A 15,851-nucleotide genomic window follows, 5' to 3' on the forward strand; every position below is an offset into this window, starting at 1 on the left:
CGGTCCAGGTCCTTTCTGCATGGAGTTTGCATATTCTCCCTGTGTCTGCATGGGTTTCCTCCGGGCTCTGGTTTCCTCCCACAGTCCAAAGTTGTGTAAGTGAGGTAAATTGAAGATACACAATTGTCCACGACTGTGTTTGATATAACCTTGTGAACTGATGAATCTTGTGTAATGAGTAACTACCTGTCCTGTCATGAATGTAACCAAAGTGTGTAAAACATGACGTGAAAATCTTAATAAATAAATAAATAACATAAAGCAGAAATACATCATGGATAGTGGGTTAATCCTCACAATTCATCCCACAAAATAATGTATTCACTCACAGCTAGGCACAAATCCACCAAGCCACCCACTGCCACTGGCACAAAGACTTTTGACAGACAGTGATTTATGGTGAGGTTTAAAAACATTTTCCAAGCATACACACTACCTGCAAAAAACACCATGTGTGTATGAGCGAGTAAATATGTGAGTAAATGTATGTGTGACTGCTTGTTCTGCAATAGATTCCCACCTTCTGCCCAGTGGTGGTAAATAAATCAAAAATATTTTAAGTTTATGTACTGCAAAAATCAAATGTAATTTTAGTTTAAACTGTATTAATATTACAACAGTTAAGAAACCAAGGTCAAAGCTAAGCCTGAGTATTCATTTTCCAATCAGGGTGAGGTGGAGCTAGCATAGACCAATTCTTTGACAATCAAAAAAAAATTAACCCCCAGCAGGAATGACCATAGACAGTGAGAAGTCATCCACCACTCAGCAGGCTTTCTGCATAGATGGAAAGACAGAGCAGGATGAACAGGGGAAGACCTGTGATGGATTCTTAAGACATGTGAATTTAGAAAGGACTAACGTTAGGCCCAATCCAGGTCTATGATCTCTGGATATGTGGATCCTATTGAGTGCCATTATCATTGCTCATGTCAAATTGGACACCACAAATTGATAAAAAGCCCTTCAGAATTGTTATAATGGTCCAATGGGATTGGTAGGAGAACTTCCCACTAAATAAATTCATAAATAAACACACTGGGTACAGATACAAAACCATTATGGCCAATTTACCCCAGTATGATTTACCTCTTGCTGACGATATCCAGAAAAAAATAACTCCCACTGAACCTACACACATTGCAACCATGCAGGCCTCTCTACATAAACACCAACATAAAATGGACACTGTGTGTAGAAACAAGGAGGTGGTTTCAATGTTATGGCTGATCAGTGTGTATATTAACTGAGTAGCAGCAACAATACTGTACCTGTTGCACCAATGCAAACCAAATCACTGTCTCCACTGTGGAACACCTGTACAGAGCTGAGATTTTATCCCTATTGATCACCTCTGAGGCCACTTTACACATCATCAAATGTGGTTGTAACTAAACTGGCATAAACTGACTTGGAGACACTCCAAAATCTTTTGAATACATATTCAATTATTCATCCATTTATTGTCTGTGTAACCACAGTTTTATCCTATTCAAGGTCACAGTGGGTCTGATTCACTGGGCGAAAGGTAGGAAACACCCTGGACAGGCCACCAGTCCATCACAGGGCAAGTCTGGTATCTCCAACTAACCTGACTGCATGTCTGGACTGTGGGAGCTCTGAAACCCATGGAGATACAGGGAGAATGCACAAATTCCACACTCCACCTGGGAATCAAACCCGGGACCTTCTTGTTCTTGGCTACCCACTGAGCCACTGTGTCATCCCCATTTACATGACGGCACAGTGTAATACTACAAAATATAAATACTATAATTCATCAGACTGTACTTAAGGTAACTTTTAAATATAACATAATTACATTATTATTATTTACATTGCTACAAAGTAGGCATCCTATGCTTTTCTGATAAAGTTTTTTGGGTAGGGGTGTAGAGGGGGGTTTATATTCTAATATGTAGAGTTACAGTATATAATAATTTCTATAAGTCTTTCATCAAGCTTTTAATCCTGGGTTAGAACAGAACATGTTGTATCTGGCTTGTGTCTGTAGAGGAAGGCATAGCATTTACAAACAAAGATTCATGGGTAATCCGTCTATTTTTAAATCTGGCTTAAAGCACGGTGTTTGGCTGCAACCTGAGTGGGGGTGTTCAGTCACATTGCAGGGGTATCAGTGAGCTGGACTTAGCCTGCCTCTGTCTCTTGGTCATACCCTGAGCAGGGATGTCGGCAAAAGAGCCTGGGCTTGCCGCAGCCTCTTGCTACAGTGAAGATGAAAATGACAAAGACGAGGAGGTGACTGAAGCCCAAGAGCAAAAGTCACAGAGGAGTTCCAGTGATGAGTCTGATGAGTCTGAACCCGAGCTCTCTTTGGCTTCCAGGGTGCGCAGGAAGGTTTCTTTCGCTGATGCCTTTGGTCTGGACTTGGTGTCTGTTAAAGAGTTTGACAGCCGAGTTGGGACAGGGTCTGAGGGTTTGGAGCAGCTGCTTGGAAGAGAGACTATAGAAGGAGAGGAGTTCTACCTTTTGTGCATCTTTAATATCCCAGCCTCAGATGAGGAGCTGCATTTTCATCTTCATCGAAACAAACTTGAACTCGAGAGCATCGAGCTCCTGCCTGGCTCCACGACCATCCGAGGCATCATCCGTGTTCTTAATCTATCCTACCACAAGACCATCTATGTGCATACTACTTTTGATAGCTGGCAAAGCAGTTTTGACATTCTAGCAGAGTTCGTTCCTGGTTCAAGTGATGGGGAGACAGATCGCTTTTCTTTCCAACTCAACCTAGAGCCTCCCTTTGGGGCCGCTGGGGTGCGGGTAGAGTTCTGCCTCTGCTATGAGTCCTCTGTTGGAACCTTCTGGGCCAGCAATGGGGGCATGAACTATGTGTTGTTCTGCCACCAGAGAGAAGGAAGAGCGCTGAAAGGGAAAAGTGAAGCTAAAGAAAAGGAGACGGAGGAAAACAATTACAAGGGGAAAAAGAGCTGCTTGAAAGCTGTTAGGTAGGGTAAGACTAACTAAATAGTTGCTCAAATTACTAACAATTGAAATAAAAGGTCTATTCACAGTTAAATAAAAACAAATATTTAAATGGCAACCTGTTGAATCAGAAAAAGTGTCATGCAATTTCAATATTAAACTTAATTCCGCAAATATTTGTAATATTATTTTTTTTTAAACTGAAGTGCAGTATCTAGTTAAAGTTAAAAGTTTACATTTGTAAGGAATATGCATGTCTAAAATATATATTTTACATTAGATATACATTAAACAATTTTTAGACTATTACTTTAATGGTGTAGATATAGTGTAGTTTAATTTTGTGGTATAACCCTCTAATATTTTGTTTGTAATAATCAATCAATAAACCTTTATTAATACCATTTACAATGAAGCAGAGTGGGAAAAAGACAGCAAGAACACAGAGAACAAATAAAAATGAATATGGTGATAGAAATAATGCAACTAAATGCAAGTGCAAATTGAATTTTATTTAAAAACAAATGTATCAATGGCCGCTCAGGTGACGCAGCGGTAAAAACACATGCTAGCACACCAGAGCTGGGATCTCGAATACATCGTATCGAGTCTCAGCTCTGCCATCCGGCTGGGCTGAGCGGCCACATAAACAACAATTGACCTGTTGTTCATATGGGGTGGGGTATTTAGCCGGATAGGGACTCCTCGTAACTGGTGCAACTACGCTGATCGATGGCGCCTGCACAGAGGCGGGGAAAGAGTGCGTTGGTCAGGGTGTGTCTCTCCGTACACAAGGCTGATTCGCATATATGCACTTGCCTAGTGTGGATGATAAAATGCATACGGGTGCTGCCCACGTGTCGGAGGAGGCGTGGGTTAGCTTCGTTCTCCTCGAATCAGAGTGGGGGTCTGCATTTGTGGGGAGGAATCATGATGCAATCGGGCAGTTGGACACACTACAAAGTCGGGAGAAAAAAAGGAGAAAATGCATTAAAAAAATATATATATATATATATACGGTATATATATACATATATATATATATATATTAATGTATCAAATAAAGCATGAACAGACAGAAGTAATAATAATAATAATAATAAGATAAAAAAAAAAAAAAAAAAAAAAAAAAAAATCCCAAGCATAAAAATAAGGTAAGCTTTAGATTATGCTGTGTGCGTTTCCAGGTTACAGGTGCACAGTAAGTAAAACTGCATCTTCCCAGCTCAGTAAAACTGAGTTAAACATGTTCTGTAGGGGTACTAATTAAGAGAGTAATGTAAAGGGGTAATAACATGGGATGTACATCCCAAAAGGATAAGTTGACACCTTATGTGCTCTTTCTGACTGTGGCAAAAGACCACAGTTTTATGTAGGTTTTGATAAGTACAGTCAAACTCGTCGTATTTCTAAGGACACTAAAAAGTTACCATCTGTAGTCAATCATAATCACTATCAATTAGGCAATGTCACTAAGTTAAAACACCATAAAGACATTTCCATACCAAAAAACGAATCATCTAATGGTTACTGTATCTATATTGTTCTTTTTGTATTTATCTGTAAACCTTTTTAAAGACAGTGTCTCAAGACAATATCAACACTGTAACAAGAATCGTATCCTTTACCAGTGTATGTAAACTTTTGCCTTCAAACTTTGATTTTCTTCATTCTGTATGTTTACAGAAAGAGTTCTACTGAGGGAAAGTCCACAGTCGAGAGCAGTGATCTCTCAGGTATGAGTCTTACTCGTTTAAGCCAAGTATTGTAGAGCAGTGACCTAGTATTGTGTATTGAGTCTTAGTCGTTTAAGCCATGTGCAGTGACCTAGTATTGTGTATTGAGTCTTAGTCATTTAAGCCATGTGCAGTGACCTAGTATTGTGTATTGTGTATTGAGTATTAGTCGTTTAAGCCATGTGCAGTGACCTAGTATTGTGTATTGAGTCTTAGTCATTTAAGCCATGTGCAGTGACCTAGTATTGTGTATTGAGTATTGAGTCTTAGTCGTTTAAGCCATGAGTAGTGACGTAGTATTGTGTATTGAGTATTGAGTCTTAGTCGTTTAAGCCATGAGCAGTGACCTAGTATTGTGTATTGAGTATTGAGTCTTAGTCGTTTAAGCCATGAGCAGTGACCTAGTATTGTGTATTGTGTATTGAGTCTTAGTCGTTTAAGCCATGAGCAGTGACCTAGTATTGTGTGTTGAGTATTGAGTCTTAGTCGTTTAAGCCATGAGTAGTGACGTAGTATTGTGTATTGAGTATTGAGTCTTAGTCGTTTAAGCCATGAGCAGTGACCTAGTATTGTGTATTGAGTATTGAGTCTTAGTCGTTTAAGCCATGAGCAGTGACCTAGTATTGTGTATTGTGTATTGAGTCTTAGTCGTTTAAGCCATGAGCAGTGTCCTAGTATTGTGTATTGAGTATTGAGTCTTAGTCGTTTAAGCCATGAGCAGTGACCTAGTATTGTGTATTGAGTCTTAGTCATTTAAGCCATGAGCAATGACCTAGCATTTTGTATTGAGTCTTAGTTGTTTAAGCCATGTGCAGTGACCTAGTATTGTGTATTGAGTCTTAGTCATTGAAGCCATGAGCAGTGACCTAGTATTGTGTATTGAGTATTGAGTCTTAGTTGTTTAAGCCATGTGCAGTGACCTAGTATTGTGTATTGAGTATTGAGTCTTAGTCGTTTAAGCCATGAGCAGTGACCTAGTATTGTGTATTGAGTATTGAGTCTTAGTCGTTTAAGCCATGAGCAGTGACCTAGTATTGCGTATTGAGTCTTAGTCGTTTAAGCCATGAACAGTGACCTAGTATTGAGTCTTAGTTGTTTAAGCCATGAGCAGTGACCTAGTATTGTGTATTGAGTCTGTCGTTTAAGCCATGAGCAGTGACCTAGTATTGTGTATTGAGTCTTAGTCGTTTAAGCCATGAACAATGACCTAGTATCAAGTCTTAGTTGTTTAAGCCATGAGCAGTAACCTAGTATTGTGTATTGAGTATTGAGTCTTAGTCGTTTAAGCCATGAGCAGTGACCTAGTATTGTGTATTGAGTATTGAGTCTTAGTCGTTTAAGCCATGAGCAGTGACCTAGTATTGCGTATTGAGTCTTAGTCGTTTAAGCCATGAACAGTGACCTAGTATTGAGTCTTAGTCGTTTAAGCCATGAGCTGTGACCTAGTATTGTGTATTGAGTCTGTCGTTTAAGCCATGAGCAGTGACCTAGTATTGTGTATTGAGTCTTAGTCGTTTAAGCCATGAACAATGACCTAGTATCAAGTCTTAGTTGTTTAAGCCATGAGCAGTGACCTAGTATTTTGTATTGAGTCTTAGTTGTTTAAGCCATGTGCAGTGACCTATTATTGTGTATTGAGTCTTAGTCATTTAAGCCATGAGCAGTGACCTAGTATTGTGTATTGAGTATTGAGTCTTAGTTGTTTAAGCCATGAGCAGTGACCTAGTATTGTGTATTGTGTATTGAGTCCTAGTCATTTAAGCCATGAGCAGTGACCTAGTATTGTGTATTGAGTATTAAGTCTTAGTCGTTTAAGCCATGAGCAGTGACCTAGTATTGTGTATTGAATATTTAGTCCTAGTCGTTTAAGCCATGAGCAGTGACCTAGTATTGTCTATTGAATATCGAGTCCTAGTCGTTTAGGCCATGTGCAGTGTCCTAGTATTGTGTATTGAGTATTGAGTCTTAGTCGTTTAAGCCATGAGCAATGACCTAGTATTGTGTATTGAATATTTAGTCCTAGTCGTTTAAGCCATGAGCAGTGACCTAGTATTGTCTATTGAATATTGAGTCCTAGTCGTTTAGGCCATGTGCAGTGTCCTAGTATTGTGTATTGAGTATTGAGTCTTAGTCGTTTAAGCCATGAGCAGTGACCTAGTATTGTGTATTGAGTATTGAGTCTTAGTCGTTTAAGCCATGAGCAGTGACCTAGTATTGTGTATTGAGTATTAAGTCTTAGTCGTTTAAGCCATGAGCAGTGACCTAGTATTGTGTATTGAATATTGAGTCCTAGTCATTTAAGCCATGTGCAGTGTCCTAGTATTGTGTATTGAGTATTGAGTCTTAGTCGTTTAAGCCATGAGCAGTGACCTAGTATTGTGTATTGAGTATTAAGTCTTAGTCGTTTAAGCCATGAGCAGTGACCTAGTATTGTGTATTGAATATTGAGTCCTAGTCATTTAAGCCATGTGCAGTGTCCTAGTATTGTGTATTGAGTATTGAGTCTTAGTCGTTTAAGCCATGAGCAGTGACCTAGTATTGTCTATTGAATATTGAGTCCTAGTCATTTAAGCCATGTGCAGTGTCCTAGTATTGTGTATTGAATATTGAGTCCGAGTCGTTTAAGCCATGAGCAGTGACCTAGTATTGTCTATTGAATATTGAGTCCTAGTCGTTTAAGCCATGTGCAGTGTCCTAGTATTGTGTATTGAATATTGAGTCCTAGTCGTGTAAGCCATGAGCAGTGACCTAGTATTGTGTATTGAATATTGAGTCCTAGTCATTTAAGCCATGTGCAGTGTCCTAGTATTGTGTATTGAGTATTGAGTCTTAGTCGTTTAAGCCATGAGCAGTGACCTAGTATTGAGTATTGAGTCCTAGTCGTTTAAGCCATGAGCAGTGACCTAGTATTGTGTATTGAGTCTTAGTTGTTTAAGCCATGTGGTAAAGTTGTTTATTTTTCAGAACCAGAGTCGCTCAAGTCTGAAGAAAGTGAGAAAGAAAAAGCTCAGCACAAAACAAAAAGCCCAGCAAGATGTTCCCAAGAGGAGAGCGGCAAACTTTTGGTAAAGACATGTTATTTTCCCTCTGCACTATGATCTGCATTATTATCCACGAATCAACATAAACAAGTGGGTTGTAGATGCTTTAAGAGATTAAATGCACTTTAGTGAAACTGTGCTGGGGTAGGTTTGTGTGTTAGCCATACATACATTTAACCACACATGCAAATATTCCTCATTAGCAAAAAAAACATCCAATCATTCTAGTACCAGATATTTCATGTTTAAATACTGATGAGAAACAAGTATTCAACCACTTCTGTTTTGTTATTTAAAGCACTCTCAGTTTAGCATATGTTTAAATTTACATGCATCATTAGTACTTCATTGCAAAGGTGTTGCTGCCAATAGCAACTGTGAGACGTCAAGATTAAGTAATAATTAACAGCTCTGTGGTTTAGTATTGATTCATTCCTTTACTATCTTCAGTTTCCCAGAGTTACAAGGGTACCTCTAATGAAGTCACAATAACAAAGTCTTCTATTCATGTTTAATGTCAGGACACTGACTAGGCCATGCAATTACCTTTATCTTATTTTTAAAGTCCCGTTTAGTTACTTTGTCTGTATGTGTGGGGTTAAAATGTTCACTTTCTCTTTAGATTTAGTTTCTTGGTCAGTAAGATTAAATTCTCCTCTAATATATATATTTTTTTCAATGAATTTAATGTCCCTGTAGTCCCATTTTTTCTGAAACACCAGTATAATGATACCAGAGAGTCCTATTTTTTCTAATATATTTTTTCTTCATTGTTTATAAGTTGTTCTAATTTGTCTAAAATACTTTTTGCAAATATTTTATTTACATTGTAGTGCACTTGTAGAGAAGTTTTGCATGTATTAAGATATTGTGCACTTATTGCTTTTTATTCTGTTATTCAAAATGCTTTTCAGCCATTCTACAGTTTTATTAAGGGACTGTTTAGTTTTAATCTTAAATAATTATTGGTTTTAAAAATCATACCTTTACAGGGATGATTACTAACTAATTTTACTGACAGGAATAGCTCTGTAGTTTTATTTATTTATTTATTTATTTTATTTAATTGCTGCTTTTCAGCTTTTTCCGGCTGCTCCCGTTGACCACGTATCATTCACCTCTATCTCGACCTTTCCTATTTCCTGTCGCCCCAACCACTTGCATGTTCTCCCTCACTGCATTCTCTCCTTCACCGGCTAGTTCTATCCTCAACTCCCTTCTTATGATATAACTCTCATACCCATGGCCTCTCAAGCACATGCCAAGACCATTTCAGTCTCACCTTTCTTATTTTGTTTCCAAAACAAACGACCTGCACTTTGTCTCTCTGTCTTTGAGCAGTGGTAGCTCAGTGGTTAAAGTACAGGCCAAGTAACTGAAAGGTTGTTGGTTCAAGCCCCACCTCTGCCAGGTTGCCACTCCTGGCCCGTTAGGCAAGGCCCTTAACCCTGCTTGCAATACATACAGTCTGAATTGTAAGTCACTTTGGATAAAGGTGTCTGCTGAAAATGAAAATGCTGTCTCTAATAAATTTGTTTTATGTTTGCTGCTTAATAGCTGTTTATAGTCAATGACAATGTCTTAATATAGATAAAACATGATTTATTTTCAAGGCAGCAGCAAGGAGGTGTTTTACCATTTAGTGTTCCTTACCAGCCAACACAGCCTATTGTGTCTGTTAAGTGCCCAACCAGGCTAGGGGTACTGCAAAGACTTAAGTCCAGTTTGAGTGGGTTAGTCGATTAGACTATTAGGCAGCTGCACCAAATTCACACGAGTGAGTTCATGCACTAGAACTACACCGAAAAAGTGGTTTAATACATGTTTTGCTCTACTATATTTTGCAACACGGTTTGACAATCTGAAATGGCTACTAGCTTGCTATATATATCCACTTGTAAGGTGCATAAGTTTTAAATGCAGTTGACTGAGAGAGGGCAGTGGCATGATGCAGAGAAGCACTTATAACACTTAAAACTAACAAACAAAAAACACATGTAGGACTATATGCAATATTGTAAATAGGAGATTTGATGTACCAGGAATTATGACTTTGTGGCTGTTTTTGTTCTACAGGCTGCAAGACGCAGCAGACGGCGGGCAACTCGATTGTCATGCATGCAAGATTACTTTTCACATAGGGAGTCTGAATCCCAGCTGGATCATCTTAAGGACAGGAAGAGAATCAAAGACGGTTTAAAGGTGGTGCTCCCTGCACCAGAGCATATTCAAGTAATGATTCAGGACACATCCCCAATTTTAGATGACCACCAGATCCACCTGCTCTCTCTGGACTGGGGCAAATGCACACCTTTCTCTCAAACACATGATCCAAAGGTCAGCAATGGTACAAGGCCCAGTGTTGCTGAGCAACAAACAAAGGATGAGTCAACAGAGTCATCTGACGATGCCTGGGAAGCTTTTCTTAAAGGGTCAGATAGTTCAGACAACCACGCCAACTGTTCGGATAAAGAGTGTTTAACCTGCATTGCAAAATCAAATGTTTTACAACCATTAAATACTAAATATGACACGTTGAATTCATTGTCAGAATGGAGTGCAACTGAAGATACCAAGGAATTTCCTCTAGCCGGGGGAACTGGGTCACCCCAGTGTATAAGATTAGATGTAACTCTAGACTCTAATCCTGCTGAACTGTTGCAAGTTTTCAACCCCAATCATGTCACAGAGGTGTTGGGTTATGAGTATACCAAAAGGACAGGACACATCTTTGTAACAGACACCCTTCAGGAATCAGAGTTGCCCAGAATCCAATGGAGGGCAGAGGAGCCTTGTGTCAGCAAAGCGTCACATGATGGACACACTTCTGGTATAATGTCTTTTAGAGAAGACGGGTCACTGCCATTAGCAAACCCAGGGGAGACGGCCCGAACGTCAGTGCCAGCAAATTCACATGCAGGAGATGAAGTCTTGCTGGAAAAATGTGCAACCAGCCCAGGCACTGAGGAGGAGGTGAACGGAGACACGAGTCAAGTAGTTAGAGACCCTCTGATATTTAAAGGGATCAGGGACAAGCCATTGACAAACAGACCCAATGAGAAAGAAGGGTCATTTGAAGAACAGCATGCAGATAAAGGAAAAGAAATGGTAAGGACGGAAGAGCATATTGAAGACAAATATAAAAAAACAACTCAAACAAAAATAAAGATGTCTTGGAGGGAATATCCTGAAGATGCTGCAGTGGTACTAGAAGGCAGAAGGCCAGAAGAGAATGAGGAATTCACCCAATTGAAAGAAGGGAATTCAGAAATATGGACTTTGACAGGTGCAAGTGTGATGTGTGATAAAGAGGAATCACCCACGTGGACTGAAATCTGTAAAAGTGGGGCTGTAGAGGCACAAGCTGAAGATGATGCTGTGTTTGATGAGCCCTTGCAAGGGGGACCTTTTGAACTGAGTATGAGCCAGAAACAGGAGATCATTGGATCTGTAGCTTTAGATGAAAATACATTTGATAGAAAATGTGAAAATGACCTTAAAACAAAAGTGGAGGGTCAGCAAGCTGAAAGTATCTGTGAAAAGGATAGTGAGGCAGACATGGAATCACACCAACCTCAACGTTCTTCTGATACCTACCAACATACACGCTTACTCATGCTTTCTGTGACTAGCCAGACCAGTAAACCATTTGGGCACTTTAGTTGGACAGAGTCTGTGACTGAGGGTGAGAATATGTTCTTTCCTGCCCTTTATAAGGGCTTTGACGTTGAGAAGACCTTCAGGCAGAGGGCAACTCAGGAGTCGCAGGATCAGCTTGTGGGAGCTAAGTCTCCTGTTGAATCCTCCAGGCCGACTACACTCTCAGTGGGCTCAATGTTGAACTGGTTACTCTTGTGGTGGGTTAAATTTTGCTCATTTAGCCATATCTCTGGAGCCCTGCGGTATACAGTTCTGGTTATAATTTTTATAGCTACTTATTTGCATGACCTGCCAGTTTGCCTGGCCATCTATGTGTTGTCTGTGTGCTGGTGGTGCAGGCAAAGCCTAAAAAAGCGAGCAAGCACAGCTGACAGTGTGGATTAACATCAACAATAAAATAATTAAAGCATCTTAAGGGCCCAACATTAGGAAACAATGAGTTTTACAGTGTTTTTTCTTTTCTTTTGATGCATGTTTATGAATAAAATAATTGTCAGCTTCTTTTAAATTGCAAGATTACAATAATACTAAAACAGTGACATAAATAGACATAACAGGACACTTTGTAAGACAAAACAAAATGTATATAATTGTGGTCAACATTGGTGGTGCCCCTGAATATTAATATACCATGTAAAATCAATAGGGTACATGTCTGTTTCCAAAGATCTTGGCATCCTGGCTTTAACAGTTTGAAATTTTATCAAGACATTTACTTCTCATGGAACAATCCAGAACTTTTCAGGATGAGGTGGAAAACAAAATTAATACAACCCTATAAAGGTGGATTAAAATGTGGCAAAGAAACCACATTCCAGGCTGAGACATCTGGAGTGATGGCCTCAACTCGTACCATGAGCCACACACTGAACAAAAACAGGGCTCTATGGGCAAAAGTCAAAGTGGACCCCACTGTTTAAAGAACGGCATAAAAAGTGACCTTCGCCAAAACTTACACAGACAATCCTTCTGAGAAATGTTCCATGAACAAATGTAACCAAACTAGACCTCGCTGACAATGCATACCCGTGTGTTATGTCTAAAGACTTTGAAATGAAGGCCTATAAAAAGGTCACCATACCTACAGTGAAACATGTTGAAGGATCCATAATGTTGTGGGGCTGCTTGGCAGCCTCTGAGACAGGAAGCCACGTTACAGAAACAATGAAATCAGAGGATTATCAGAGATTTTAGAAAGAAATGTGCTCTCAAGTGTAAGAAAACTAAATTAGGTTAAACAAAATGGGTCCAAACCACATCCAAAAGTACACAAGAATGGTTGAGAAGGTAAAAATGCACTGATTAAAACTGGCAAGCAATGATTCCTGATCTCAATTCAATTGACAATCTTTGGATTTGAAGCTGTAAAAACATTTGGGGGTTGTCAACCAAGTATTAGGAAAGGATGTCTTTAATTTTGTCCATATCGTTTGCATGCAAGTGAACTTTTTGTTGAATGTATTTGGACATGCTATTAAATATTTTAATGATATAAAATTGTTACACATCCACTTATTTCTGAAGATACTGGCTTTTATGCAAAACAATCAAGGCAGCCAGTGATGTTGACCACAACTGTATACACACAGTGCTGTGACATTATTTGCCCCCTCCCATTGTTTTCTGTTTTTGCATATATGTTGTATTTGTTCATATCATCAAACTACCTTTAATATTTTATTATATTAAATAATAAACTCAATATGTTTGTTTTTTTCTTCAAAAATGATGATATTGAAGGAAAAATACAGTATCTGGCCCTATGTGAAAAAGTAATTGCCCCCTTAGGTACTAATTCAATTGGGTTCAATTTTATTAGCAACCACCGGGCATACTGTCATACTGCCAGGCTGACCTTTCACCAAGAATGTATTGATGACTCATCCAAAAACACAGACGAACGTCTAAAGAATTGCATGCCCTCACTTGTCTCAGTTCATGTCAATGTATTTGCAGAATCCAGATGACTTGTCATAATTGATGGAACTATGAATTCTGCTTTCTATCAAAAAATTAAAGGAGAATGTCTACCCATTAGTTTGTGACCTAAAGCTCATGTAAAGTTGGATAATGATCTAAAGCACACAAATCAGGGCGGCACGGTAGCTCGGTGGGTAGCACTGACGCCTCACAGCAAGAAGGTCCGGGGTTCGATTAGAGTTTGCATGTTCTCCCCGTGTCTGCGTGGGTTTCCTTCGGGAGCTCTGGTTTCCTTCCAAAATCCAAAAACATGCAGTCAGGATAATTGGAGACACTGAATTGCCCTATACGTAGATGTGTGTATGTGTGTGTGCCCTGCGATGGACTGGCGCCCCGTCCAGGGTGTTACTGTGTGCCTTCCGCCCATTGAAAAGCTGGGACAGGCTCCAGCATCCCTCCACGACCCTAATTGGATAAGCAGTTAAGAAAGTGAGTGAGTGAGAGCGTGAGTGAGCACACAAGTCTACTTCAAAGAAATTAGCGTTATGGAGTGACCAAGTTAAAGCCCTGACTTCAATCTCATTGAGATGCTGGTACAAGACCTTAACCAGGCAGTCCATGCTTGAAAACTCTCCAGTGTAGCCAAATATAAAGAATTCTGCAAACAAGATTGGATAAAAAATCCTTCACATTGATGTAAAAGACTTATTACAAGTTATTGCAGTTGTTACTGATAACAGTTGGCACAACCAGTTATTAGGTTTAGGTAAGGCAGTTACTTTTTCACATTAATGATATATGTTGTGAACAAATCTTTATTGTCAATAAATTGAATGATTATTTCAATGCTGGATGTTATGTTTACTCATGTTGCCTTTAAATTAGTTGGAATATACTATTATAGGCTGTGACATTTAAACAGCACTTGATTAGGGGACCTGTGATGGAAAACATCAGTAAAATGTTGCCACCACCATATGCTATACAGTTGGTGTGGCAGTTTTTTCTGTAGTGTGCTTTGCTATATCAACAACTTTATTCTGGAGTCCTTTTTAAAAGGCAGTTTAAAACCATGGTAAATTGTTTGCTACCATGCATTACTAGTAGTGGAATTCTCAAGGAACAGCCATTTTTATACTAAAGTAATTGATGCAATGGCCACTTAACCAAGTATGATTTGGAAGGTGATTGGATGAACCTGAGACAGTTTATAACATTTAAGTTAAGTAGCTGTTCACTTATCCAAGCCATATATATACTTTACTAATTACATTTTGAATAGGTCATGCTGTTTATTTCTACTTTGATCCTGCAAAAAATCCATTTGAATTTATTTTGTTTTAATTGATGATTCTCTATAGGCACTGTACCTGTAAAGTGAATGTATGTACACCGACGAGGCATAACATTATGACCACTGACAGGTGAAGTGAATAAATCTGATTATCTCTTCATCACGGCACCTGTTAGTGGGTTGGATATATAAGGCAGTAAGTGAACATTTTATCCTCAAAGTTGATGTGTTAGAAGCAGGAAAAATTGGCGAGCGTAAGGATTTTAGCAAGTTTGACAAGGCCAAATTGTGATGGCTGGATGACTGGGTCAGAGCATCTCCAAAACTGCAGCTTTTGATGGGTATTCCCGGTCTGCAGTGGTCGATATCTATTAAAAGTGGTCCAAGGAAGGAACAGTGGTAAACCGGCGACAGGGTCATGCATGTGGGGAACGAAGGCTGGCCCGTGTGGTCCGCTTCAATGGACGAGCTACTGTAGCTTAAATTGCTGAAGAAGTTAATGCTGGTTCTGATAGAAAGGTGTCATACTCCATGCCTCGACGGGTCAGGGCTGTTTTGGCATCAAAAGGGGGACCAACACAATATTAGGAAGGTGGTCGTAATGTTGTGCCTTATCGGTGTATGTATATGTACAGTGTATCACAAAAGTGAGTACACCCCTCACATTTCTGCAAATATTTCATTATATCTTTATATGGGACAACACTATAGACATGAACTTGGATATAACTTAGAGTAGTCAGTGTACAGCTTGTATAGCAGTGTAGATTTACTGTCTTCTGAAAATAACTCAACACACAGCCATTAATGTCTAAATGGCTGGCAACATAAGTGAGTACACCCCACAGTGAACATGTCCAAATTGTGCCCAAATGTGTCGTTGTCCCTCCCTGGTGTCATGTGTCAAGGTCCCAGGTGTAAATGGGGAGCAGGGCTGTTAAATTTGGTGTTTTGGGTACAATTCTCTCATACTGGCCACTGGATATTCAACATGGCACCTCATGGCAAAGAACTCTCTGAGGATGTGAGAAATAGAATTGTTGCTCTCCACAAAGATGGCCTGGGCTATAAGAAGATTGCTAACACCCTGAAACTGAGCTACAGCATGGTGGCCAAGGTCATACAGCGGTTTTCCAGGACAGGTTCCACTCGGAACAGGCTTCGCCAGGGTCGACCAAAGAAGTTGAGTCCACGTGTTCGGCGTCATATCCAGAGGTTGGCTTTAAAAAATAGACACATGAGTGCTGCCAGCAT

At 39.5% G+C, this 15,851-nt stretch overlaps 1 protein-coding gene across 1 annotated transcript; it reads left to right on the top strand.

Moving 5' to 3' along the window:
* The first annotated feature begins 2,187 nt into the window (after positions 1-2,187).
* Positions 2,188-14,149, top strand: ppp1r3aa (protein phosphatase 1, regulatory subunit 3Aa). The gene is made up of 4 exons (XM_063009255.1): positions 2,188-2,969; positions 4,633-4,682; positions 7,647-7,747; positions 9,800-14,149. Exons 1-4 carry the CDS (start codon positions 2,188-2,190, stop codon positions 11,765-11,767), a joined length of 2,901 nt encoding a protein of 966 aa, XP_062865325.1. The 3' UTR covers positions 11,768-14,149.
* The last annotated feature ends 1,702 nt before the right edge of the window (positions 14,150-15,851 follow it).

This window comes from Trichomycterus rosablanca, chromosome 1 (assembly GCF_030014385.1).
Source record: "Trichomycterus rosablanca isolate fTriRos1 chromosome 1, fTriRos1.hap1, whole genome shotgun sequence".
In the NCBI taxonomy this organism is placed as follows: domain Eukaryota; kingdom Metazoa; phylum Chordata; class Actinopteri; order Siluriformes; family Trichomycteridae; genus Trichomycterus; species Trichomycterus rosablanca.

Excerpts from the sequence above, each read along its gene's own strand:
- ppp1r3aa (XM_063009255.1), top strand. The coding sequence starts at position 2,188 with ATGTCGGCAAAAGAGCCTGGGCTTGCCGCAGCCTCTTGCTACAGTGAA. Across the intron at positions 2,970-4,632 it reads AGCTGCTTGAAAGCTGTTAG|AAAGAGTTCTACTGAGGGAA; the intron begins GTAGGGTAAGAC and ends GTATGTTTACAG. Across the intron at positions 4,683-7,646 it reads CGAGAGCAGTGATCTCTCAG|AACCAGAGTCGCTCAAGTCT; the intron begins GTATGAGTCTTA and ends TTTATTTTTCAG.